The 26169-nt window shown below is 40.5% G+C and overlaps 2 protein-coding genes across 25 annotated transcripts in view; one reads left to right on the top strand and one right to left on the bottom strand.

Moving 5' to 3' along the window:
• Positions 1-1988, top strand: part of RAD52 (RAD52 homolog, DNA repair protein) — an 87451-nt gene extending 85463 nt beyond the window's left edge. Inside the window, exon 9 of the mRNA XM_054527845.2 lies at positions 9-1988. The gene's annotated coding sequence lies outside the window, so the exon portion shown is untranslated. The remainder of the gene's footprint in view (positions 1-8) is intronic.
• The window catches only part of WNK1 (WNK lysine deficient protein kinase 1), a 160445-nt gene that overhangs the window by 4918 nt on the left and 129358 nt on the right, over positions 1-26169 (bottom strand). For 11 of the 24 annotated variants that reach the window (XM_063711674.1, XM_054527811.2, XM_063711676.1 and 8 more), the window contains 14 exons: positions 24673-24770; positions 24388-24550; positions 23406-23522; positions 22897-23070; positions 22634-22691; positions 22218-22340; positions 20377-21812; positions 19156-19239; positions 17260-17343; positions 15967-16027; positions 11857-11930; positions 9755-10416; positions 8789-8991; positions 5834-6028 (listed from right to left, as the gene is read on the bottom strand). In XM_063711674.1, coding sequence (XP_063567744.1) covers positions 5834-6028; positions 8789-8991; positions 9755-10416; positions 11857-11930; positions 15967-16027; positions 17260-17343; positions 19156-19239; positions 20377-21812; positions 22218-22340; positions 22634-22691; positions 22897-23070; positions 23406-23522; positions 24388-24550; positions 24673-24770 — 3532 coding nt within the window. Of the gene's footprint in view, positions 1-5833; positions 6029-8788; positions 8992-9754; positions 10417-11856; positions 11931-15966; positions 16028-17259; positions 17344-19155; positions 19240-20376; positions 21813-22217; positions 22341-22633; positions 22692-22896; positions 23071-23405; positions 23523-24387; positions 24551-24672; positions 24771-25466; positions 25746-26169 lie in introns of all 24 variants that reach the window. The other 13 variants (XM_009247295.2, XM_009247287.3, XM_054527806.2 and 10 more) reach the window with 3 other exon arrangements.

The following is a 26169-nucleotide window of genomic DNA, read 5'->3' as shown; positions in this document are numbered from 1 at the left end:
CTTCCCAGAACAGCAAGCACTCCCATGTAGAAGCGACAAGAAAATGCAGCTGAGGCAAGGTGCAAAGGGGAGGAGGAGGAAGCTTTGCAGTTATGATGAAGGAACTCTATTTCTGCGGTTTGATGAGAGAGGAGGAAGAAGTCTATGCCTGCCTGATTTCGGCTCTGCTGGAGGGCACACTGAAGATTATTCCAAGAGGCACGTTTTGGGGAAGAGGGAAAGAAGAGTCATGGTCTTGTCTGTTTTCCTTACCCTCCCACTGTCTTACCAGATCTCACATGTTACAGAATAAATAAAAGCTCCTAAAGTAAGTTGTGAACCACTAGTCCTTAAGGTACCCAAGTAATGCTGCGGGTAAGTAAGTGCATGCGTTTCCCGCTTTCAAGGTCAAAGCAGCACCAGATCACAGCAGCACACCTAACACAACCCTGCCACTTAAAAGCCTGTTACTGACCATCGCTGGTCTCAAGTCAAGCTTATATCCTACCACCTGGGGAATGGCACACACAAGCATGTCTGTGCTGCAGTAACAGCTATTCTGGGGTGAAGCTGCAGTGAGGAAGGTCACATGCTTCTTACTGCTGTGGCAAGACATGGAACTAGGGCAGTGTGAGTGTCAGCTCACTTCCTGGTGCCTGCTGGAGCCACAAGGGGACTGCTATTGCACATACAGTGTGAAGGGAAGAGTAAGTTCCCCTACAGTACAGGAAACCCAAGGGGAGAAGTATGAAAGCACAGAAAACAGCCTTCCATGAACAGCTAATGTGAGAGAGTGGTGAAGTGGGAAGCACAGGCAATGAGGATGGGCAGTCATGACAGTGAGTGACTCAATCTAGAAAGCAAGCATATCACATGCATGGGGATTGTCATCCTGTTTGAACAATTATTGCTTGGTGAGCTTGATGTGAGAGACAATCAAAACAAAAAACAGAAATAATCACAGGGGAGCAGAGCTGTCAAAAGCTAAATACAAGAAGCTCAGGAGACACGACCATTGCTTATCCACACGGAGCTCATGCTGGGAGACACACCTCTCTAGTCTGATGCTAGTCTGTCGCCCCTGATGCTGCGAGGCCCCTTTAGAACCAAATTTCACTTTTCATTTTAACCTACATTACCTAATACAGGATTCTCTATGAGGAAAGAGAAACCATACAGCTAAACCTTCACATTCTGGCTTCTGTATACAGGCCTCCCGTTAAAGAATGAAACAAACCTATCCTTTTCTGACCAGAAATTAACTCCGAAGAAAAGGAGACTTGACTATAAAAGATGTAGAAAGGCCTTGGAGAGAATATGCTAACTTCTTAACCTTTTCTAGTTCTTCTGAAAAGCCCTAATAAGTAGTATAGACTTACCCCCAAGATTCATTTTTAAATTTCCTCCTGCCATTATAATACATTTCCCCTACTCCCACATTACCAGACCCTACTAACAATAACCTATTATGAACCATAACTGACAGCCCAGCATCCCAAGTACAGAATTTCCCTGTTGACCCTACCTACAACACTGTAAGTGGCCTTCTCATTAAAGTATAAGCCACAGTCTAAGAAGACAAACTCTAGAAAGTGGTGTTTTTCTCCTCCTCAATCTAGCACACATCTCCCACTTCAGTGTGAACATGGGAGGGCATGGACTTTTGTATGCTTTCATCACTGCTGAGTTTCCAGTTGGGGTGATAACACTGCCCAGCACACATTTGCTGACTAAAGGATCGCTCCCCGTAGGAACTAGGCATCCCTGGTCTCCCTGTGTGCACCCATGGCCATTACCAATCCACGCCTGTCACAAGCTAGGCCCACATGGGGTTATCACTGAGGGCATCGACTAGGAGATGATTTCTCAATTAAGCATGTTAAATATTTATTAGAATAGGATACAGAGATAGATGGAAGTTAGGAATCAGGGAGCTATGAGACTGCAGAGTTGAAAGAACTCATGGTTAACAGGCTTTGCAATCAAGGACCAAAAATAACAGAAAAGATAATTACTACAGAGCTGGTTGCAAGGACAGACTTTTTTCACCATCTTCCCTGAAGCACAAAGAGAGAAGCAATGTGTTAAAGATAAAGAAACATCAGTGTAAAATATTTAGAATCTCCAAACAGCACACAAACGCCCAGCAAGAGAAAGCAGGAGGGGAGACAGATAGGTAGGACCTGGTAGCCCTTGAACAGATACAGTTCTACAGAATGTTTCGAACTGGCTGTTAGCCTTAACATGATTATCTGATGGGCTGTGTGACCTGGCTGACAGATGCGGAGTTTCTACACCCAATCTTTGTATCTAAGAGAGTAATGCCCTGCACTGAGGTCCTGGAATCGGCGAGGAACTCCAGTCTCTCAGGTTTCACTGCTTGAATTTCAAATACCCAAGCAGCGTTTCCACTGATCCTGTCCCACTTCCTGTTTCTCCAGCTGGGCTGTTAAAAAAGCACTCAATTAAATGCATCAGCAACCCCACCACAGTAGACTGATAGTATCACTGTTACAGTTTTAAGTTCATTTAAATTGGCTATTATATTTCCACATCCTAGATATATATACTAACCCCTTCCCTTCCAGAATAATTTTTAAAAGTACGTGGAAAACAAGCAACCTCTGAACATAAATATAGCAGTAAGCCAAGCCGTGCTTCCAAACCATTATCTATTTTGAGAGCATAGAATAATACATCTCAAGCTAGTAAGGTGCCCTACTCTTTCCAGTACCTGTTTCCTTTCCATGTTTCCAGTCTGTCTCCTGGGATTTGTTCACCAGGCTTACATGATGTATCCTGATGTGACTTCAAAAGATGTAGGGCCTTTCATTTTGCACCCAAGGGGAAGTGACAAGATTCAGTATTTCTGACCACTTTCATTTGAACAACAGGGGTAATACCACCTACCTTTAAAAGTGGGATGAGAATTTATGGAATTTAATTAACGTGGTATTTGTCACATTATATTTCAGAAACAGAAGCTTTGGTTCTCTTTCTTCCCTCTCAGACACTTCAGGCTGTAGACCATAGGCCTGACATGTCACATTCTACTTCAAAAACACCCCCTTTGCAACTTTCTAGGTGGACATGCAAATTAAATGCTTATTCAATTGTCAAACTGCTAATATGCACAGTCCAGGAAAGTCTGACCAGAAAAATTATTGATCTGAGTCCTCAAAAAAAAAAAAAACCACACAAGCCTGGAAAACGATCGAATTGGGTAATGCCTTCCACCCGCTTCTTTGTTAAATAGCCTGGGACTAGTGCATGTGGGGAAAGTCAGTAAAGACTGCCTCTGAAGTACAGCTGATCCATTACTAATACAGGTAAAAATAATAGGGGTGCTGGAAGGAGCCAATCCATTTCTAATGCAGGTAAAAATAACAGGGGTATGTGTGAGGGAAATGGCAGTTAAATGTGTTATATGCTTCACTTTAAATCTGCTCACTACAGAGAACAAAGGGAGGTGTAAATTCTTCCCACCATGAAGAGGCCCAAAGGCCTCTGACCCATACTCAGAAACAGTGATGGCCTGAGCACATGCATTTAAAAAGCACTTCAATAATCACATCAGAAGTTTGAGGCCTTAACAGAGATCTTTATTCAAATTATAACAAAGGTTTTTCTACTTGAACTATGTTTTTGTTTGTTTTAAACTGTTCTTCCACGAACAGTTATTGACTACCTAGTCTGTGCCAGGTAGGCACTGACTCATCAGAGAGAAATCATGAGTGCTTTTCAAGTGCTACCTGTTTCTCTGTACATGATCTTAACTTGATTTGTATGATGGCCCTAGGACACTGGCATCATCTTCATTTCACATATGCGGAAGATGGGGTGACTTGCTATCGTGCCTTGTTTTTAAGTAGAAAGCTGGGAAATCCCAGAAATCATGTTAGAAGGAGAATTTTCACTTGCAGATGCTGCGCTTTGATCTTTATTAGACTAAGTGCTTTATCAGAATAACCAAACTAAAAACCGCTTTTGATTTTATGGGGTTAGAGGACAGTAGTGGTGGAATGAGCCAATGAAGAGATTCTAGCATCTTTTCAACTGGTAGATGCTTAGGCTTAATAGAGAAGAAAAATAAGATTTCAATCTACTCTGACAAAGAATGGAAAAAAATGGTACATAATTTTTGCCTGCTGCCAGGATCTAAGAGCATCATTGGTCAAAATGCTTTCTGTCATTTCGTTTCTTTTTTTTGAGATAGAGTCTCACTCTGTCGCTCAGGCTGGGGTGCAGTGGTGCAATCATGGCTCACTGCAGTCTCAACCTCCTGGTCTTAAGGTGGTAATCCTCCTGCCTCAGCCTCCTGGGTAGCTGGGACTATAGGTGCACACCACCAGGCCAGGCTAAATTTTTTTTTTTTTTTTTTTTTTTTTTAGAGATAGGGTATCACCATGTTGCCCAGGGTTGGTCTTGAGCTCCTGGCCTCAAGCAATCTTCCCGCTTCGACCTCCCAAAGTGCTGGGATTACAGGTGTAAGCCACCGTGTCTGGCTGATTTCTCTCATTTCTAATGCTAGGGCGGACAGACAGCACTGACTATGACTGTGGAGTTCAGTCTTCATTATTCTAAATGACCCAGCAATCTATTGCCTAGATACCATATCTACTCTCTGTCACAGATCTATGAAGAAGCACTTCTACCAGAAAGTTACATTGAAATTTGTAGAAACTTGTTATTTTGACATTTCTTATCATAATTAATGTGGGGGCCCAAACTTCTGAGGGTTAACAGTAATTCAGCCAAGCCACTGAGTAGATGATATACAAAAAGAGACAAATGAAAATGGACTGTGTGAAACATCAGATTCAAGCAGCAGAAAAACAAGGACAAGGAAGGAGTAAAGGTGTTACACACAAAGAGCCAAGCAGGGCGTACTCAGAAATCGGGTCCTCCTGCCACCAGGTTTGAATGTCACCTGTTCAGATGCACAGTTAAACTTCGCACAGCCTGTGAGAGGGGAAAAACAGGGAAGAACAGAGAGAGGAGAAGAGACAGAACACAACTACAAGATGTTAGAAACTTGAGGCTGGAGTGGTGAAATGCACTAAGATGGCACACAGAAGAACAAGCTTCTGGGGGAAGGTCAGATATGTAAGAGATGAAATTAAATTAGGTCTTAATTCTACCATCTGCAAAATGCGGAAGCTTTTCTTAGTTGGAATAATGCTAGCTAGTTTGCCCTCCTTACCAATCAAGTGCATTCTTCCTGTGAAGAGACTAATCTCTAATTTCTGTGAAACTGTGGCAAAGGCACATAAGCCAGTACCTATATTTTTTTCATTCTTCTCACCCAGATGCCCAAGTCTTTTCAATTCTTGTTCTAATATGACTAAAAGCTCTTTCCTCTGCAGGAATTTTTTCAGCAATCATTAATAAACAGAGCTATATTTGGAAAGTAGATTATGGATAAAAAACTGAATTGTAAGGTTATTCATTTTAGTATGCCACTCCCATACTTAAAAGTAATAAAATTCTACAATGGCTAAGAAAATGTATTAGCTTTCAGAAACTGCTAAAACACCTTAGAATTTCATCCAGGAAATCTCAGCCTAATATTAAAGCGTAAGTTCCAAATCCCAAATGAGCGAGTCATATAGGCCACACAGATGTAACTTTTCACCATAATTCCTTGAAAAAAAGTAATTTCACCTAATGGGAGCAATGAGCCCACCGATTCTCATTATCACTCCACTTCCCTTTTCACCCAGATTCTTCAGTGTACAACACGCAGGCTGTGTTCTGGTCAGCTAGTCTCCCAACCCGCCTTAACAGGCTTTTGTCCCAGGTATGGCACCATCTCCATTTTATTGTTTTTGGACGATGATAGTTGCTTTATTACCTTGGCCTGGAGCAGAAAGGCTTGGTACTGAAATGGCACCATCACTGGTGAAGGCTGAATAGAGGTTGTCACTGGAGGGAGATGGCTTAAGGGGCTGTAACAGCTGATTCTGCCCGGACTCTGGGATGTTGCCAGGAGGGTGGAGGGTCTGCTGGGGGTGCAAGACTGAAGCTGCACTCTGACCAGACAGGTTACCTGCCAAAAGATAAAGTGGCATGAGGAAACATGTCCAGCTTTCCCCATGCACTCATCAGGCCCTGTTCTTATACATTTGGTTTGTTCCACTGAGTGATGAATGATGGGTCAAACTGATGAGAAGAACAAAGTCCTCACTAACGGGAGAAGTGAGGAATGCCACTAAGAATCAACAGATAGGCTGGGTGTTGTGGCTCACGCCCATAATCCCAGCACTTTGGGAGGCCAAGGTGGGCAGATCACCTGAGGTCAGGAGTTCGAGACCAGCCTGGCCAACATGGTAAAACCCTGTCTCTACTAAAAATACAAAAATTAGCCAGGCGTGGTGGAGGGTGCCTGTAATCCCAGCTACTCAGGAGGCTGAGGAAGGAGAATTGCTTGAACCCAGAGGCAGAGGCTTCAGTGAGCTGACATCATGCCATTGCACTCAAAAAAAAAAAAAAAAAAAAAAAAAGAATCCATAGGTAATAGGGCCATATGTACTATTCCAGAAGCTTTTTAGCTTTAGAAAACCTAGATGGGCCACATGTCTGAGCAGAGTAAGAAGACCAGAGTACGTAGTGGATACCCAGATTCCATTCTACAATTCCACGCTTGCTTTTTTTTTTTAACCCTATTAGAAAATGTGTTGAATCATTATACAAAAAGGTTTGCTAGGCAGTCTCTGCTTAGACTTTCCTATAAACATGCATCAGAGCAAATAAAAAAGAGGTGCCAAAAAATGACGGAGGTCACTACAGAGCAATGGATGTTTAAAATTATTTTTGGTAGGTTGCTTTCAATAGGTCAGTTGTCCTAAAATTGACTCTCTGTTCCCCGGTTCCCAGTTGAATTCAAGTCCACTCAAAAAGTATGTCAAAATTGGGATTAGAATTTGATTAGGATTATAGCTGGGCATAATGGCTCATGCCTGTAATCCGAACTTTGGGAGGCTGAGGCAGGCGGATCACCTGAGGCCAGAAGTTTGAGACCAGCCTGGCCAACATACTGCAACTAAAAATACAAAAATACAAAAATTAGCCAGGTGTTCTTATACATTTGGTTTGGGATTACACGCCTATAATCCCAGCTGCTTGGGAGGCTGAGGCATGAGAATTGCTTGAACGTGGGAGTTGGAGGTTGCGCCACTGCCGACTCTCTCAAAAAAAAAAAAAAAAAAAAAAAAGATCTGATTGGGATCAGATCAGAAATTAGCTGATTTCTCTTACAGTCACATCTCTACTAATGGGCTGCATGAATTGGTCCTAATGTGCTAGATTTGGATATCTGTGAACCCTTCCAGAGAATGGAACTGCTAAGAAGTTTGCAACTGCTTTTTAACATATTTTAACCTTCTTTTACTTTTCAACTAATTGTGTTAACACTACCATAATTTCACCAAAGGATTAGAAACTCTCTATCTATCCCAATTAAAATATAGTCCAGGGCCGGGCACGGTGGCTCACCTGAGCCAGGAGTTCGAGACCAGCCTGGCCAACATGGTGAAACCCCATCTCTACTAAAAATACAAAAATTAGCCAGGCATGGTGACATGTGCCTGTAATCCCAGCTACTGGGGGGCTGAGGCAGGAGGATCACTTGAAACTGGGAGGCAGAGAATGCAGTGAGCCGAGATCATGCCACTGCACTCCAGCCTGGGCAACAGAGCAGGATTCCATCTCAAAAAAAAAATTCAAAGTTAGCAGGGCATGGTAGTGTGTGCCTGTAATCCCAGCTACCCAGGAAGCTAAGGTAGGAGGACCACCTGAGCCTAGAAGTTTGAGGCTGTTGTGTTGTGTGCTGTGATCACACCACTGCACTCCAGTCTGGGCAACAGAGTGAGGCCCTGTCTCTTAAAATAAATATATATGTATATATATATATATATATATATATATATATATATATATATATATATCATTACAAAAGAGTATCACTTAACTATTTCTTTGATTTCAATGACTAGCAAGTTTTTTTTTTTTTTTTTTTTGAGACAGAGTCTCGCTCTGCCGCCCAGGCTGGAGTGCAGTGGTGCAATCTTGGCTCACTGCAAGCTCCGCCTCCCGGGTTCATGCCATTCTCCTGCCTCAGCCTCCCCAGTAGCTGGGACTATAGGCACCCGCCATCACGCCAGGCTAATTTTTTGTATTTTTAGTAAAGACAGGGTTTCACTGTGTTAGCCAGGATGGTCTCGATCTCCTGACCTCGTGGTCTGCCTGCCTCAGCCTCCCAAAGTTCTGGGATTACAGGCGTGAGCCACCGTGCCTGACCAACGACTAGCAAGTTCTTTAACCCAATATAAATGAAATAAAAACCTTAATCAAGAAGTTACCACTTAGACATACACACAAATATGTATATGACGATTACATTCATCTAAGTTGCAATTATGACTAAGTCATCCATTAAAACAAAGAATCTACTAAACAGAGAATAATGTATTTTCTTTCAACTGCCCAAGAGTTTGGTTAAATGTGAGTTATATGAGTTAACAGGCAAAGCTGAATGTCTATCCTTAAGAATAACTATAAATAAAGATTACCAGTAGATAGTAATATGGATTACTATGGAATAAGCCATTGTATTCACTAAGTCTACCTCTATAGACTCAAAAAGAGGTACAATAAATGTAAGTACAGCAGTCAAGGAAGCAAAAATATCAGGAGAGCCAAATTCCTTTGAAATTTAACAAAAACAACAAATGTTCAGCAGGTCACATACAGTTGGAGACAGAAAGAAAAGACAGGACAGCTGTGGCTGACCTAGTTCAGGGCTTTTTACCTGAAAGCTGGGGGCTTTTATTCCCCAAGGAACTGCTTCGACTAGATTTGCTTCCTTTGCTTTTAGTGGGTCGTCGTCTTCTCCCTGAAAGGGGAGCAGCTGGGGGAATAATAACAGCAGGGGGCACCTTGCCCAGTTTGGTATATAAAGATTCAATTTCATGCTTCTGGCGACTCTGCAGGTCCTGAATCTCTTTGAGATGTCTATGAAAGATAACCAAACATAATTCAAAATACCATAATCCTCTTCATTCAAACAAGAATTAACAGCATATTCCTAAACCTGCTTTCAAGTATGTAGTAGTTACTAATGAACCTTTTCCCCAAATGTACTACCATGAGATTCTAGTTTGTCAACTCACCTTGCTGGCCTGCGTTACCCAAGCCATGTTCCAACAAGCTCCTAGCCAACAACAAATGGTTGATAATGTTTTAGGAGAAAAACATTTCCTGACTTTTGAGGCCACGCGCACAATAGCTGAATTTGCTACTCTGACCCAACTTGCCAAATAAAACCTGCCAACATAATCATACATCCCAGTGCCAGATTCATTTAGTGGACTAATAAATAAAGAGCAGTTAATAGTGATAAAATATGCTATTAATAAAAAAAATAATACAATACAGTAACAATAATACAGTAATAATATAGTAACAACGAAGAAGTTCTAGAACTAGAAATGCTATGGGTCTGTATGAGTGCAAGAGAAGCTGCCTGCGCCTGTGAGTCAGTGGTTGGGAATCGTGTGTGTGTGTGTGTGTGTGTGTGTGTGGTTGGGAATCGTGTGTGTGTGTGTGTGTGTGTGTGGTGGGGTGGGGAGATATGGGGTGGGGCTTCTGTGGCACTGTCTCTTTAAAAGAAATGAGACATTAGCATATTGTGGTGAAAAATATTATTAACCTTGGCCCTAGGATCTAGGTCTTAAAACCTTATCTGACATTCTTTCACAAGAGAAAATATACTTACTTATCTCGTAGTCGTCGCAGCTCTAACTTTAAGTCTTCATCTTCGATATCTGACTCATTGTCACTACTCATGTAAGAGGAGTTAAATGAATTACTAAGGCTTTGACTTAGATTCTGGATAGGAAGGCTCTTTGAGCTCAGTTGATGAGGGGAGTGTGGACTACCTGAACCATCATCCACATCCCTACTTAAAAAAGCGGCCTCCAGGTCAGAAGATGGCCCATTTAGATGTGAAGGCTCTGACAGTTCAGGCTTTTCTTTCTTTGGTATCACAGCAGGAAGAACAGCTTGTTCCAAATCCATAAAAGGAGGAGATGCCACTGGTCCTTCTTTCTTTGTGTCAGTGATCTTGTCCTCAGTTTTTGATACAGAGAAACGACCCACTTTCTTTGCTGTAGTTGTCACCTGAAAACGTCCAACCTTGGTAGGCTGCCCAGTGTCTGACTTTGCCTCTGAGGCAGTAGTTTTGTGGGCACTCTCTGGCACATCTGAAGAGATACCAGGGATGGTTATCCCATTCGGCTCTGGTTTCACCAAGGTACTCTCTGGACTACTACTTGATAGCACCGAGGACTCTGAAGTGCTGGATTCAAAATGAACAGACTTTGCATCTTCTGACTTATTTTTACCCTCTTTCTGGGCATCGTCTGCTGCAACTGAAACCTGATAAAAAAAGGACAAAGGTTAAAAACTTAAGTTCTCAATATCCAATTTCTATCACAGACAATTTAAAAAAGGAAAAAAAGAATCACTTTATTTCCCTGTCAAAGAGTAGGCTGATCATCTCTTTACACAGTGCCTCCATCTTTGACTATGAAGAAAAATTGAATACCATCATAGAGAACACATAGGGTGCTGAGAGGCAGATTCCGTGTGGCTGGCTATGCTTACGAAGTAAATAATTTACTTTCGTATTTGATGTCATACACAGAATTCAGATTTATGTCTTAGTCAACATATAAGTAACAAAAGGTCAGGGCCAGGCATAGTGGCTCACGCCTGTAATCCCAGTATTTTGGGAGGCTGAAGCAGGCGGATCACTTGAGGTCAGGAGTTTCAGATCAACCTGGCCAACGTGGTGAAACGCTGTCTCTACTAAAAATACAAAAATTAGCCAGGCATGGTAGCGTGTGCCTGTAATCCCAGCTACTTGGGAGGCTGAGGCAGGAGAATCACTTAAACCCGGGAGGCAGAGGCTGCAGTGGGCTGAGATCATGCCACTGCATTCCAGCCTGGGTGACACAGTGAGACTCTGTCTCAAAAAAAATAAAATAAAATAAAATAAAAGTAAATAAATAAATAAAATGAATTAGCAAGACATTGTAGAATTTTTAGGGTTGCCTGTGAATAAGAAAAACTACAAGGTAAATGTTAAATGCCTGCTATGCCTCAAGAATCAACAGAACTAGCTGGTAACTAAAAAAGAGGATCCAGATCCTTGTTCTGGTTTGTCCATGTATTTACAAATTCAAACTCAGCCCACCTATAAACGCTCAGGACCTGTTTACAAATGAGAAAAATATCACCTACTATCCCCAGCCAGAAAATGCTCACATGTTGGACAGCCAGAAAATGCTCACATGCTGGTAAAATAAAGTGATATGGTATCATGTGTTTTAATTTAAAGAATTAATCTTAGGACAATTATTTTAAATGTGGAAAACATTTTTATACACAAAGATGTTTGCTGTTACTTAACTTATTATGTTGGAAAAATTAGAAATGACAATAGAGACTGGTTAGGTAAACCAATTACTGGATGGGAAAAAAAGCTGTAACATTTGGAACAGGAGAAATGGTAGTCAATTTTAGATAAACACTTGTACAGAAAATAAGGAGTGGAAGGAAATACACCCCAAAAAGTAATCTTGGGAGGTGGGCGGATAGATAGTACGACTATCTATCTCTACTGTTCTAAGTATTTCTATATTTTATTTAGTATATATTACTTTTATTAGGAAAATGCTAAAAAGAGCTATAAAGTACTACATGACAGAAATCACTAGACTGGCAATTGTGTCCCAAATAGGTAGGCAGTAATTTTATTATATAGACAACTCCTCCAAAGGAAGGAATCAAGGCAATGCAAAGTGACTGTCTTACCTGAAATCGTCCCATCTTAAAAACACCAGCTCCTGAACTAGTTGCTAGGACAGGGCCTTCTTTGACTTGAGAAACTGAAACAAATACATGGATGAGGAAAACATAAGTGTCTCTTTCCAGTTAACTTCTTTTCCCTTTGGCTAGAAATACAGCAAAATCAAACTACACATGAGGAAAGCTCTTAGAGGCAAAGAGAACTTTCTTATCTCCTCCCTCCATGAGGCTTTGTCCAACAGCGGAAAAGAGTTATTGTTTGCTCCACTACTAGATACCAACTACAACATTAATATATACTATAAAAACAAAGGTTAACAGGCATTAAAAACTCAATTACTCATTCTTTAATTCAGATATATAAGTAAGTGAAATGAAGGATGAGATTTTACTGAGGACGTTAAGGACCCATCTTTATTTTATTTTATTGAGATGGAGTTTCGCTCTGTTGGCCAGGCTGGAGTGCAGTGGTGCGATCTCAGCTCACTGCAACCTCCACCTACTGGGTTCAGGTGATCCTCCTGCCTCAGCCTCCTGAGTAGCTGGGATTACAGGCGTGTGCCACCACACCCGGCTAGTTTTTGTATTTTTAGTAGAGACGGAGTTTCACCATGTTGTCCAGGCTGGTCTTGAACTCCTGACCTCAGGTAATATGCCTGCCTCCCAAAGTGCTGGGATTACAGGTGTGAATCACCATGTCCATCCAGCCAAGACCCATTGTTAAATGAAAACCAGCTAATTTTATTTTCTCAATGTAACACAGGCAAATTCTAGAATAGCATAGTACAGTTCTCAGAATTATTATTATTATTATTTGAGACGGAGTCTCGCTCTGTTGCCCAGGTTGCAGTGCAGTGGTGCGATCTTGGCTCACTGCAAGCTACACCTCCCGGGTTCGCGCCATTCTCCTGCCTCAGCCCCTCGAGTAGCTGGGACCACAGGCGCCCGCCACCACACCTGACTAATTTTTTGTATTTTTAGTAGAGACGGGGTTTCACCGTGTTAGTCAGGATGGTCTCGATCTCCTGACCTCGTGATCTGCCCACCTCGGCCTCCCAAAGTGCTGGGATTACAGGTGTGAGCCACTGCACCCGGCCCTCAGAATTATTTAGTTTTGGGCAATTTAAAAACCTTTCCGGGGAACAAAGCTTTGAGTTTCTTTCTAGAGATATGTTTATTTTATACAGCTAGTAGAACATTGAGCAATTTTTATGTTTTCATGTAATTCTATATCTTTGAGATCATTCCATATCAATGCCTCATTCTTTTTAATGATTGCATAGTGTCATACCCTATGTATATACCATATATATATTTCATATTTAATCAGGCTTCTACTGATGGGCATTTAAATTATTCAGAATTTCTTTTCTTTTTTCCCTGAGACAGGGTCTCACTCTGTCACCCAGGCTAGAGTACAGTGATGCCATCACAGCTCACCACAGTCTCGACCTCCCAGGCTCAGGTGATCCTTCCTCCTCAGCCTCCTGGGAAGCTAGAACAACAGGTGCATACCACCACATCCGGCTAATTTTTAAAATTTCTTGCAGAGATGGTGGTCTCACTATGTTGCCCAGGCTGGTCTCGAAATCCTGGGTTCAAGCAATCCGCCTGCTTTGGCCTCCCAAAGTGCTGGGATTAGAGGCGTGAGCCACCATGCCCAGCCCAGAATTTCTTGCTATTTTAAAAATAAATATTCTCTTATAGATCTGTACAATAAATATACCACAATGAAAGTGCTGAATTATTTCCATTTAAGACTGTAGTAGATATCACTATTATAAATTCATCCCCCAGAGGCTGTACCAAGTCACTGGTGGCTATTAGACCCCTGAATTTACCAATGAGAGGTGGGAATTGCTATCACTTGTAGCGTTACTTTGTATTTCTATCCTTATGGATGTTAAATATTTTCATGTCTAAGTTTCCTTTTCTGTTATCTTTTGATTGTTTTTTGGTTCACGTTGAATTTTAGGAACTATTTGTATTAGCAAAACGAGTTCTTTTTGTGATATGACTACACATACCCCTTCCCCTCCCACAAATATACATATTTCTCCAGTTTTTCATTTATATTTGCAATCAATGGCACTTTTCTTCCATGAAGAAAATTTTATATCTATTACTACTTGCTTCTGGACTAGACATTGAACTTAACACCTCTATTAAACTTATCTGAGAACTCCAAACTGATCCATGGACCAAATTCAGCCTACTGCCTGCTTTTGTAAATAAATTCTATTGAAACACAAACTCATTTATTTATGTATTGTCCATTGCTACTTGTGAGATCTGAGTAAGTTGCAAGAGACTATATGGTCTAGCAAGCCTAAAATTTGTACTATCTCGCCCTTTACAGAAAAAGTTTGTCAACCCTGCTCTAGACAGTTGAAAAAAATCCCCTTGGGAGGGGGGAGGAATAGCATTAGGAGATATACCTAATGCTAAATGACGAGTTAATGGGTGCAGCACACCAACATGGCACATGTATACATATGTAACAAACCTGCACGTTGTGCACCTGTACCCTAAAACTTAAAGTATAATAATAATAAAATTTAAAAAAAAAAAAGATTTCCAAGCTACACACACAAAAAAAAGCTAGTTATAATGTGGGATCTGAAATAATTGTAATGAGATATTCATAATTGTGGCCCTTAAAATCCATTGACCTATAGATTTTTTTGTTCATGCATGATGTTTTTTTTGAGACAGGGTCTCACTCTGCCACCCAGTCTGGAGTGCAGTGGCAAAATCATAGCTCACTGTAGCCTGGAACTCCTGGGCTCAGGCAATCCTCTCGTCTCAGCCTCCCAATTAGCTAGGACTACAGGCATACACCACCACAACTGGCTAAATTTTTGTCTATAGTGAAAAAGGAAAATAATGTCTTAGTTTTACTGTAAAATAGTGTTGCCCTCATAGGTACCCCAAAAGGGTCCTCAGCCCACACTCCAAGAACTGATGCTTTAATACTATGCAATTCTGAAGTTGTTATTACTAATAAATTAAAAAACTAAAAAAAAGAAAAAAATCCCCTTATGATTTCATATAGTACTATCTTATGATATAGTATTTCATCTTTGGTCCACTTTGACTTTACTTATGTCTAGGCTAGTGATCCTCCTTTGCTTTTTTCCAGATGGCTTTCGAGTTGTTCTAAACCACTTATAAAAATATTCCATCTTTCAGGCAGGTGCAGTGGCTCACACCTGTAATCCCAGCATTTTGGGAGGCTGAGGCGGGCAGATCACCTGAGGTCAGGAGTTCGCAAGCAGCCTGACCAACATGGAGAAACCCTGTCTCTACTAAAAATACAAAATTAGCCAGGTGTGGTGGTGCATGCCTGTAATCCCAGATACTTGGGAGGCTGAGGCAGGAAAATCACTTGAACCTGGGAGGTGGAGGTTGCAGTGAGTCGAGATGATGCCACTGTACTCCAGCCTGGGCAACAAGAGCAAACTCCATCTCAAAAAAAAAGAAATATTCCATCTTCCAATGATTTGAAAAGCTACCTTTTTCATATTCTACATTCTCTTTTTATTGGTAGTAAACTTTTATTATTTTCATTGTACATATTTGATACTCTACATATTTTGATAATCTACATTCCCCTTTCATTTTTCCATTTCTAGACTGTTCTAATGATTTGCAAATCACTTTTAAAATGAGAGCCAACTGAGAATATAATTGCCTTGAAAATAAAAATGTTTAAATTGATTAACTGAAATCTTACATTTGTATTTCCATACAAATATATGTCCAGACTATTCAAGCTTCTATCCCTATATATTCAGTGTCACAAAAGCTAAGAGGTTATCAGTAAATTTACTTTTCTAAACACAGTATGCTTTAATTTCCAAATCTCTAATAGCAAGGATCTGGCATAGCTAATAATGAAGGGTCTTATCATCACCTCCTGTATACCCTTTCCTCTGCCAAAATAATAACAGAACAGATTTATTAAGTTGCTAATCTTTCAAGCTTTAGATATTACCACCAATGCTCCTCAGTTATCAAATACATGGAAATGTGTCTGTGAAGCAGTAAACCTCCTGAATCAACTACAGGTAGGACTGGAATTAGGAATATAAAAGGAAGAAGGATGTTTCTCACCATCCTTCTGAGGCTGTGCTCCTGCTTCTGTAATTGCTGTTGGAACCACCACGGGTACAGGCTGTAAAACATACACAGACAGACACCACAGATCTTTAGCTTCAGTCACTCAAACTTTTGCCTCGTTGCCTTTCCTATGGTCTTTGTAAAAGGGCAGAAAGACAGCATAGTGATGAAACACTTATGTCTGAGAAAATTTTATCTTCTTTCCTTTTTCTTTTAAAGTCTAAAAGTCTGATGTAAAGAAAGGCACCTTTTAGGGCCGGGCATGGTGGCTCACACCTGTAATCCCAGCATTTTGGGAGGTCAAGGTGGGCAGATCATTTGAGGTCAGGAGTTCAAGACCAGCCTGGCCAACATGGCGAAACCCCGTCTCTAATAAAAATACAAAAATTAGCTGGGTGTGGTGGTGGGCACCTGTAATCCCAGCTACTCGGGAGGCTGAGGTAGAAGAATCACTTGAACCTGGGAGGCAGTGGTTGCAGTGAGCCAAGATCATGCCACTGCACTACAGCCTGGGTAACAGCACAAGACTCTGTCTCAAAAAAAAAAAAGAGGTATGTTTTAAAAGAATGAACTTCTACTCTTAATTCTTGATTGCTTTCTTAATTTTTCTCATAGGATGTTTAAGGGTATAACTTGGATATTCACAGAAAAACAGTTTCAATCAAAACATTGTCATTATTATTATTATTTTTGAGATGGAGTCTTGCTCTGTCGCACAGGCTGGACTGCAGTGGTGCAATCTCAGCTCACTGCAAGCTCTGCCTCCTGGGTTTTACGCCATTCTCCTGCCTCAGCCTCCGGAGTAGCTGGGACTACAGGCGTGCACCACCACACCTGGATAATTTTTTGTATTTTTAGTAGAGATGGGGTTTCACCGTGTTAGCCAGGATGGTCTCGATCTCCTGACCTTGTGATCCGCCCGCCTTGGCCTCCCAAAGTGCTGGGATTACAGGCGTGAGCCACTGCACCTGGCCCAAAACATTATTTTATCGGACAAAATTTAGCCTCCTCTAAAACAAAAATACGAAATCCACAGAATTGATCTGTGGCACAATCTAATCAGACGTACAACTAGAAAAGCACCTTTCAAATAAAATCTTTTTCATAGTGATACTCCTGAGTCAGCATTAATCTTTCATTAATCAGTCTCATTTCTTTTGGCTAGAATAAGCAGGAACTTTGAATACATGTTAAAGGTATTAATAATGGTTTAGGTTACAGTTTGTGTCCCAGGCATATAATATATTAGGGTTATGAGGAGATTTTATCAAGATTTTCAAAACTTACACCAACCGCAGAAGTCACTGTGATAATCTCTGGACTAAGTGTTCTTCTCAATTGAGCATCAAGATCCTCTAGAGGTTGCTGGGACTGAATGAAAACAATCACAGTAAAAACAGTTCCTTAGCACCTTCAGAGTCACGATATATAGCCAATTTAGATAGGACACACTGTTTTATGCTTTATATTGGCACAACATAACATTTGTCTTTACAGAACACATAAAACTATACTCAAATTTAGTATACTGCTTTGATTATTTTGCCAGTTTCTCAAGATTGTATGTCAGACTCTCAAGGCTTAGAGTAGTTCATGTTTTTGCAGTTTAAGAGAAGTCTTATTACATTCTATGTTTGCCGTTACTCAAAACGGTAGAAAGAGTTATTTGTGCGATCTTTAAAATATATTGTGAAAAATGTACAAAGATCTACTGGTAGATTCACTGTATCTCATGTTCCCTCTTTTGTTTCTCAGTTTTATACATCTTTCTGGGAAGGTGCCCCTATGAATAAAAGATGGCATTAACATATTCTGTCACTATCACAGGGTATTATTTTCTTCTTCTTTCTTACACGTATACTTCTTGTCTGGGTATTCCATCCTGTTAACCATTCCATCCACCCCAAGCACACAGCTTCCTTCTACCCTTCCACAGTCTAATCCTACATCTGTCTTGGCTTCTATCAATCTATTCTTGCACAGTCTTCGCTTATGCCTTTCCCTCTATCTAGGCACTAGCTATTTACCCTTACCCCTCCACATGTCTCACTTGCTATTTTTCATCACACTTTATACTCCCTTAGAAATCTGAATCCATGTTTTTAAATGAGAAAATAAGTTTAAAACTAATTTTCTAACTCCTGATTTACGGACTTTCACAATGCACTTTCCCCCAAATGTGGTGGCTGATGGAATGCTTTCTCTGTTGGGGTTTTTACTTCATTGTGGCAAGTTCCTTAAATAGTGTTCCCCTGTACATTGGGACCAAAGAAATAGGGATAAATTCCAACTCAGCTTCTCAAGTAAGCAATTTACCATGTTTTTCTTATTTCTTATATATGATTCAAAAATAAATTCCTAATTTAGTTTAAAAGTTTACTGGCTTGTCTCATGTCAGAAGCTTTTTCCTGGTCACAACAGATTCACAATTAGTACTTTTCTTACGGAAACTCAACTAAATGTGTTGGTGGTGGGCTGGGGTGGGAAAGAGAAATAATAAATATTACAAGTAATTCTGTCCACCACTGCACTCAAGTAAGCAGAACTGACTGTGAGATGGGAATCTCAAGTTCATGAGGCTGGTCTCAGTTCCTCCAGGAGTAATCTCATAATGTTACCATCTCACTGGGCTCGGTGGCTTTTATTTTAAAAGATACAGCACACATAGTTTTCATGAAACATCACCCCATACCTACCTCTATAAGCAAGCTAATTACTTCATTAGGTGGCTAGTGAAAGAAATGATAAACATTCAAGAAAAAACTGGTTTCTCTGGACTCACAGAAAAAGTTTATCAGTTGCCATTGTGCTTCTCCTTTCTAAGGCACTCTCAAAGTTAATTTTGATTATATATGCAATTTCGCTATTCTACAGAAGTGTGAATGATAAAAGGAGCTATATGGGTCTGGCAAAATGTTTGCTTTGCTGTTTTCTTCCTTCATAAGATATAAAAAAAATTAGTATTGAGTGTTTTCGGATAACCGGAAGCAACATTACAAACAAAAGAGCTACGAAGCTTCTTACTTAAGTAGGACCTGGGTCATTGGTTATAACGTTTTAAAAGAAAAGTGTTACTAAGTCAAAGCCAAATAGGCAAAAGCCAAGACCATGCAGTGGAGAACTTCAGCAAGCTTTGTCAGAGAAAGTAGGGCACAGGAAGAAATTTGTCAAGTCTTGAGGCACCTGGGTTAGAGAAGGTCCTGGAAAAGGTGGCAGCTGCTCGCTGGGTAGAGTACCTGCTGGAAGTTCAGTACCCACTGGCAGCACCTACAGACAACAAAGGGAAATTCAAGTCCGTGAGACGCTAAATATAAAGACTGCATACTGAAGAGCAAATCAACTAATTTGAATGCACAAACATAAGAATAAAATATATACAGTTAAGACATGTTTATCACTGAGGTTACTCTCTGGTATCTGTCTTAAAAAAAGGGTGTGACAACCAATGATGTTATTATAGGGGTTACTACAATATACCTATAAAATGAATAGTAAAATACAGTAAAAAGTTGTCCCCTAGGGAGAACAGAACAAAGGCTATATGTACATAAGTGGCAGTGTCCAGATATTCTCGAGCTACTTATTTGGTACAGTATGTATCAGACTTTCGCCATGTAAAACAAGATTTTCTGAGAAAAGAAAACAGGAGCTGGTTAAGAAATAACCAATGGACAGGTCTGATTACAAAAGGCATCAGAAATCTAATACTATTATCAAGAATTTCTATTTTATCTGAGTGAAGATTCTGTATTATCCTATTGTAAAAAGAACCTCACATCAATGGCAATGCAGAAAGAGGCTGAAGCATACAATACATTAGACATAACACAGCCTTGTTATTTGGAGAAGGTGGCAGAACAAGAGGAAATCCACCACAGCATAATTAGATAATAAATTCTAGTTACTTCAGTCCTAGGATTAGATTATTTCTTCCTCCTCTGTATCAATTTCCTTACTAACTTCCAATTTTTTATAACCCCCAAACTGTACAACTGTAGAATCTACAACAAAGCCAAAAATTTGCTTTATTCTCACTGAAACAAAGATTATGAACTGCTGTTGTTTACGTACATTTTGCTGACAGATGCATTTAGCTCCCTTTTGGGATACAGACTTCTTCAGTTTGTACTAATTCAGAAGAAATACCCGTATTTTACCTGATAATTATACAATCTTAGAAAACTGTGCAGCATAATTAACCTCAAAATCCTGCCACACTTGAAAAAAAAAATCTCATATTCATTGTAGATATACCCTCAAACTGCTGTCAATTTAATAAATACTATAAGCCAGGTACCTTTATAACTATGTTTCTAACTTGCAAGGCTGAATTGAAAAATGTACTTATTAGGGAGGAAAAAAACTGATCATATTTATCTAATTATTTTCTAACAATAATTTTACCGGAGCCTTGGTTAGAGGTGGCTTTGAGGGAGCAGTTCCAGGTTTCAGTCCTGATGTAGTAGTGCTGACTGGGGTAGAAACTTGCCCAGGTGTAACCACTGGTGTAACTGGCAAAGCAACTGTTCCTAGTGGTAAATTGGTTGGTGGTAAGCAAGTACTTGTGGCAGAAGTCAGGAGTTTGCTTGGTGCAACAGCAGTAGTTGGGATGCCTGGTGTGACAGTGCTCTCTATGACTAGTGAGGTCTCCAGTGAGACAGAGGCATGCTGAGCTCCAGATGAGCTGTGTTCACTGAAGAGAGACCGCAGCTTTTCTTCTAGAGTCTTTATGTCATCAATTCCAGGAGCTTTGGGTTGTGTATCAGAATCTATTTCAGGACAATGAGTATGGGGCTGGTTGGGAAGCAAAGCTGGTTGAGGCTGACTATGAATTAGTGTCTGCTGTACAGCAGGCACACTGGCAACAGGTTGTACCAAGGGTGGGATACTAGGTACTTGGGGTAATAAAGGTGTAGAAGTAGGTCCTGCTGCTTGGGGAAGAATAGGAGTAGAAGCTATCACTGATGGAATGACCAAAGGATGCAGCCCACCAGGCTGAGAAACAGAACTAGACACTCCTGCTCCAGGAGAGGAAGAGGAAGATGGTGCAGAGAGGGAGAAAGCCAATCCAGTTGTACTGCTATGAGATGTCTTATCTAGTGAGTGTGCGCTAACTACCACGGTTTCAGCTAAAGTAGGAGTAGAAGTACTGCTGCTAAGCTGAATGGACAGCTGTGAAGCTGTGCTTGGGAATGAAGTGGTGGTAGAAACTGATGTTAATGTGGCTCCCACAGTAGTGCTGCCTGCTGCCTGCTGAGATACTACAGCTGGAGGCTTAGGACCTGGGGTAGCAGTACTGCCCCCTGCAGAGGCTGAAGTTGCTGAAACTGTTACTGAAGGATACAGTGCTGTACTAGAAACAATGTTCTCAGATGTGGATGTGGGGACTTGAAGTGACGGGGATGTAGTAGATATTGAGACAACTGCAGGTATTGTGATACTTGAAACTACACTGGAAAGTACTGGTGATTCAGACACAGGTGGTATGGGGAGACCACCTGAAGTTGCCACACCCGTGCTGGTGGCAACTCCAGCAATCCCCTCTTCAGTGGGCACTGTAACCTCAGACTGAATTACTGATGTGGAAATGTCATTAGGAGGGCTGCTTGTTGCAGTGACTGGTACTGTGGCTGCTGCTGTGGTTGGGACTCCAGCAATGCTACTTAAGAAAGGAGGTACTACTGGAAATGTTGGTCCTGTATGACTAAAGTTTGGAGGTGCTGTATTGGGTCCTTCTGTCATTTGGGTACGTCTAAGTTCAGAAAAGGCCTGTTGTAGACTAAGGGATGATGCAGAGTGAGACAAGTTCATTCCAGGGCTCTGAGATGTAGAGGCAGCAACTGCAAAGGAATACAAAAAAATTAGAATCAGCCCACTTTAAAAGGATGGATTCAAAAGATTGTCCGCTAGCCTAAGTCAGCTCCTATAAATATCTGTTTTTGATAAAAAATATGGAGTAATCTTAAAACATAGACAACAGTACTAAGTGCAGAAATAAACACATACTACAATATCTATTATACAGGCTATATCTTGGTATGGCCGTGCTTCTTGGCTTTTTCTGTAATTCTCTGTATTCTTCATCTATTTTCCTCTCCCATACGTTTATCTGTTGGTTATAACTCCAGTTTTCTATTCTTTTTTATTATCTGTGTCATCATAAATTACTGCTTTATGATTAAGCTTTCAACATAGCAGAGGCACTGTAGAATTTACATAACAATGTGGCAGAATCAAGCCCTTACCTGTATCTGTTATTTCACTGGGGAAAACTTTTGATTCTCGTAATCGGCTTTCTGGCACAGGACTCACTATGAACCGTCTTCCAGCAGAATGAACGACTTGAGTTAAAGAACTGGTAGGAATGCCTGGTCAAAAACAAACAAACAAACAAACGCAACTTAATAGCATTATTATTATAAATATTGTTAGACTTCATTATTAGCACACACAACTGCTTTTTTTGAGGCACAGTCTCACTCTGTCACCCAGGCTGGAGTGCAGTGGCGCAATCTCAGCTCACTGCAACCTCCGCCTCCTGGGTTCAAGCGATTCTCATGCCTCAGCCTCCTGAGTAGCTGGGACTACAGAAGCCTGCCACCATGCTCAGCTAATGGCTTCTTAAGTCAAAGGTAAAAACAAGGAAATAAAATAAATTCACCTATTTGCTGTGGCATGGAAGACGCAGGAATTGGTTGTTTGAACTCTCCTTCCAATTTCTACAACAAACAAAAGTGATTAAATACATTCTCAAATGCAATCTCAATGACTAGGCAAAGCAAACTGCCACATGCGAAGAGAACATAAAAGTTTGTTGTCGGTCATGGGTGTCAGGTGATATCACTGGACATTTTGCATAGCAAATTTAGAACTATGAAAATATTTCAAATCAACAAAGTTTCACTATGGGAGTGGTGAACCTACCTGAGAACCTGAAAAGCCATAGTCATCCTTTCCTTGTAGACTCTCCAATCCCTGGTCACCCTCTGGTTCCACACTGACATCCTCACTGAGCATTTCATCAGCTTTTTCAATAATTTCTCGCACTTGATCCACAAATGACTCTCTCTCTATTGCTAGAATAAAGTCATTGTTCACCTGTAAAAGAAATGTGATGTCAGTCTAATTAGTGTCATTTCTCAAACTTTATGTCACTTTTATGACTTCTGTCCTATCTGCATACTTACCTATATTTTTATTTATTTTGTACTCAAGTTAGCTCTTCTCTTTTTAAGAACTTCAATATCTAGTTAGACATAGCCTAGACAAAAACATCACTAAATCACAGGTTGGGTGTGCTAGTTTTATTCACATTGAAGTAAATGCATAACTTTAAAAAAACATGGGTTACAAAATATGGCATATTTGCCTAGAGCAATGGCTATTAAAATCAAGTACTAAGGAAAAACCTAGAACTCCAAATGCAGACGTACCATAATTGTTGCTATCTCCTCGGGGTTGTCACCATCTAGGTCAAATTTGAATGTAACCATTTTCCTATTATGAGTCTCTAATTGACATTCTACTACTCGGTCTCCTTTATTTGAAACCTAAAAAGAAAAAAGGTACATCATCTCCAAAGACCACATTCAGCTTTATTACTGAATTTCAGAAAAGCAATGCAGATTAGCACTTGACTTTATGTCTAAGGAAGCATAGTGTTATCACTGTTCCTTGGAGCACTAGTACTTTGTCTCTTAAACTGGTAGCAAGAAAAATCTTTGAGAAGACGTTAGCCTTTGAGCTACTTACTAAAACTATTCTTTTTCTAAAAGGTAAGTAGTGCTTTATCATAGAAATATGGAATGTAAGAATATCATTTGGCTAATTATAAGATCCTATACATTCATCAATTCATCTAAGCCTTAAGAAATATTTAAATGACATTAACTGCTGGCCCTATCATAGCTTTATGAACTACCTTTTCATTTTTTTAAAAATGTGATATTTAAGTCAAAGAGACTGTGGGCATTAAACGAGAAGAGTATTATATAAATTATCTGGCTGGGTGCCTGTAATCCCAGTGCTTTGGGAGGCCGAGGCAGGTGAGTCACTTGAGGTCAGGAGTTTGAAACCAGCCTGACCAATATGGTGAAACCTTATCTCTACTAAAAATACAAAAACTAGCCGTGCGTGGTGGCGTGTGTCTGTAGTCCCAGCTACTTGGGAGGCTGAGGCAGGAGAACTGCTTGAACCCAGGAGGCACTGCAATCACAGTGAGCCAAGATCATGCCACTGCACTCCAGCCTGGGCGACAGAGCAAGACTCCATCTAAAAAAAAAAGAAATTGTCTATCACACACAGATAGTTATCTTTATTTTATGAAGTGAGTGGTTTGGATTTGATGACCTCTAAAATATTTTTCAGTGTCAAATTCCTTTAACAACATGAAACTCACAAATCAGGAATACTTACATTCAAAATTCTTAATTTTGGGCGTGAAGTTTTTTCATGTCGAGAGCGACTCCTTACAGATTTTCGGTAATGCCGTTTTGTAGTTCTTCCTTCATGCCTTCCACTGGAAGATGGGACATTCTCATTGCCATCACTCATACCTGAAGCAACATCTGAATGTGCACTTTGAAATTTAAAAAGAAAAAAAAAGTGCAGTTGATAATATGAGATTTAAAGGTCTGATAGTTTGGCGTTTCCTACCATCTTATTTACCAGTCAAGGAAGGAGAATTCTAGTTTTACGTACCTGTCTATAGAGGAAGCCAAAGTGGTCGGCTGGGTAGGTTGTGGCTGTGCTACTGGAACTGGCTCTGTAGGAGCAACCTGAGAGACTCCCTGAGTACTCTGCGAATCGAAAAGATAATTCAAATCTCGGTAGTAATATATTTATCATTCACTATCCCCAATAATCTACTTATTTTTTTCCTTATCCCTCCCCACTAAGTCCTAGAAGCATTAAATTTACTAGTAAATTCTCAATATTCAGCATCTAGAGATAATGGTTTTAAAATTCCAAAGGAAGTTTCTAAAGCTAGTCTCTGGTATAGACTGCATGGTATGAGGTCAGCCAACATATCTGCTACGCAGTGTGAACCTACAACTTGCCATGCAGCCAGCATCTTACCAAGAGTGTGCAATAGCGCAGACAGAGCATAGTACAAAGATGAATTCAGATCTTCTCCTAGCAGGGCAAAAATGATTGCTGAGAGCACAGGAGGGTAAGATACTCTTATGACTGCCAATGGAAAAAGTTTGTGAAAGGACAAGAATAATGGCTAAAGTACTAGCTAGAGAAGTGAAGTGCTAATAGGGTTAATCTTCTCCAAGGCACACTCACTTCCCAACAGAACAGCCAGTGGAAACAAGGACCCCACATTGGCATTTCATTCTGCTGTAAGAAAAAGTCATGCAGAAGTTAGTTTGACATGGTCTCCAAATAAGTTCTAAACCAGGGGAGCCTATGTTTCTTTCTCCTTTACCATTTTTGTCCAATTATATATATATATGTTTTATATATAAACATGCAGTAATTCTATTTACCTCCAAAACTGCTTGCTGGGAGGATGTAGTGGGGGCTTGTGCTAAACTCACTCCTGGCTGGGACACTTGAACCTGTCCTCCTACAGCACCCACAGGAACTAAAAGATTTGATTCCACATAAGGCTGCGCCACCGTGGGAAAGTGCCCAGGTGCAGCCAGTGCTTCTGTCGGCATGGGAGGGGACAGGACTGTAGGGTGGGTGCAAACAGAAGCCACGTGGGAAGAGGGAGCAATATTTGAATCTCCTGGGTACTGTGGTGGCAGTCGAGGTGGGAAGCCCTGTGACAGAAATGAGGAAGGTGAGTTAGAGCAGGTTGGGGGTCATTAAATTAGCAAAACAGCAAGACATGCAAAAAAAAAAAAAAGCACACAGCAAAGAAGAACAGTAGCCAATCTCTTTCTAATAATCTAAAGGGCATATAAAGACCACATCATTGAAGTAGTAGACTGGTTCCAACAGAAGAGACAGAACTCTACAATAATACTTTATTGTTAGTTATCTTCACCTAGAGATGATTTAAATAGGAGGAACACAATTTCTTCCCAGCCAATCTTAAATGGAAAAATGCAAAAATTCTTCCACATAACAGTCATATCATGAAATGCTAATTTTCCTAATCTAAACCATGAAGCTTTTTGTTGATACCATGTTGGCTATTCTGTTTATTCTACCCATATATGTAAAAGTTGCCAGGTGTACTAT

Source organism: Pongo abelii, chromosome 10, assembly GCF_028885655.2.
Source record: "Pongo abelii isolate AG06213 chromosome 10, NHGRI_mPonAbe1-v2.0_pri, whole genome shotgun sequence".
NCBI lineage: Eukaryota > Metazoa > Chordata > Mammalia > Primates > Hominidae > Pongo > Pongo abelii.
This window is presented reverse-complemented; position numbering and strand designations above follow the sequence as displayed.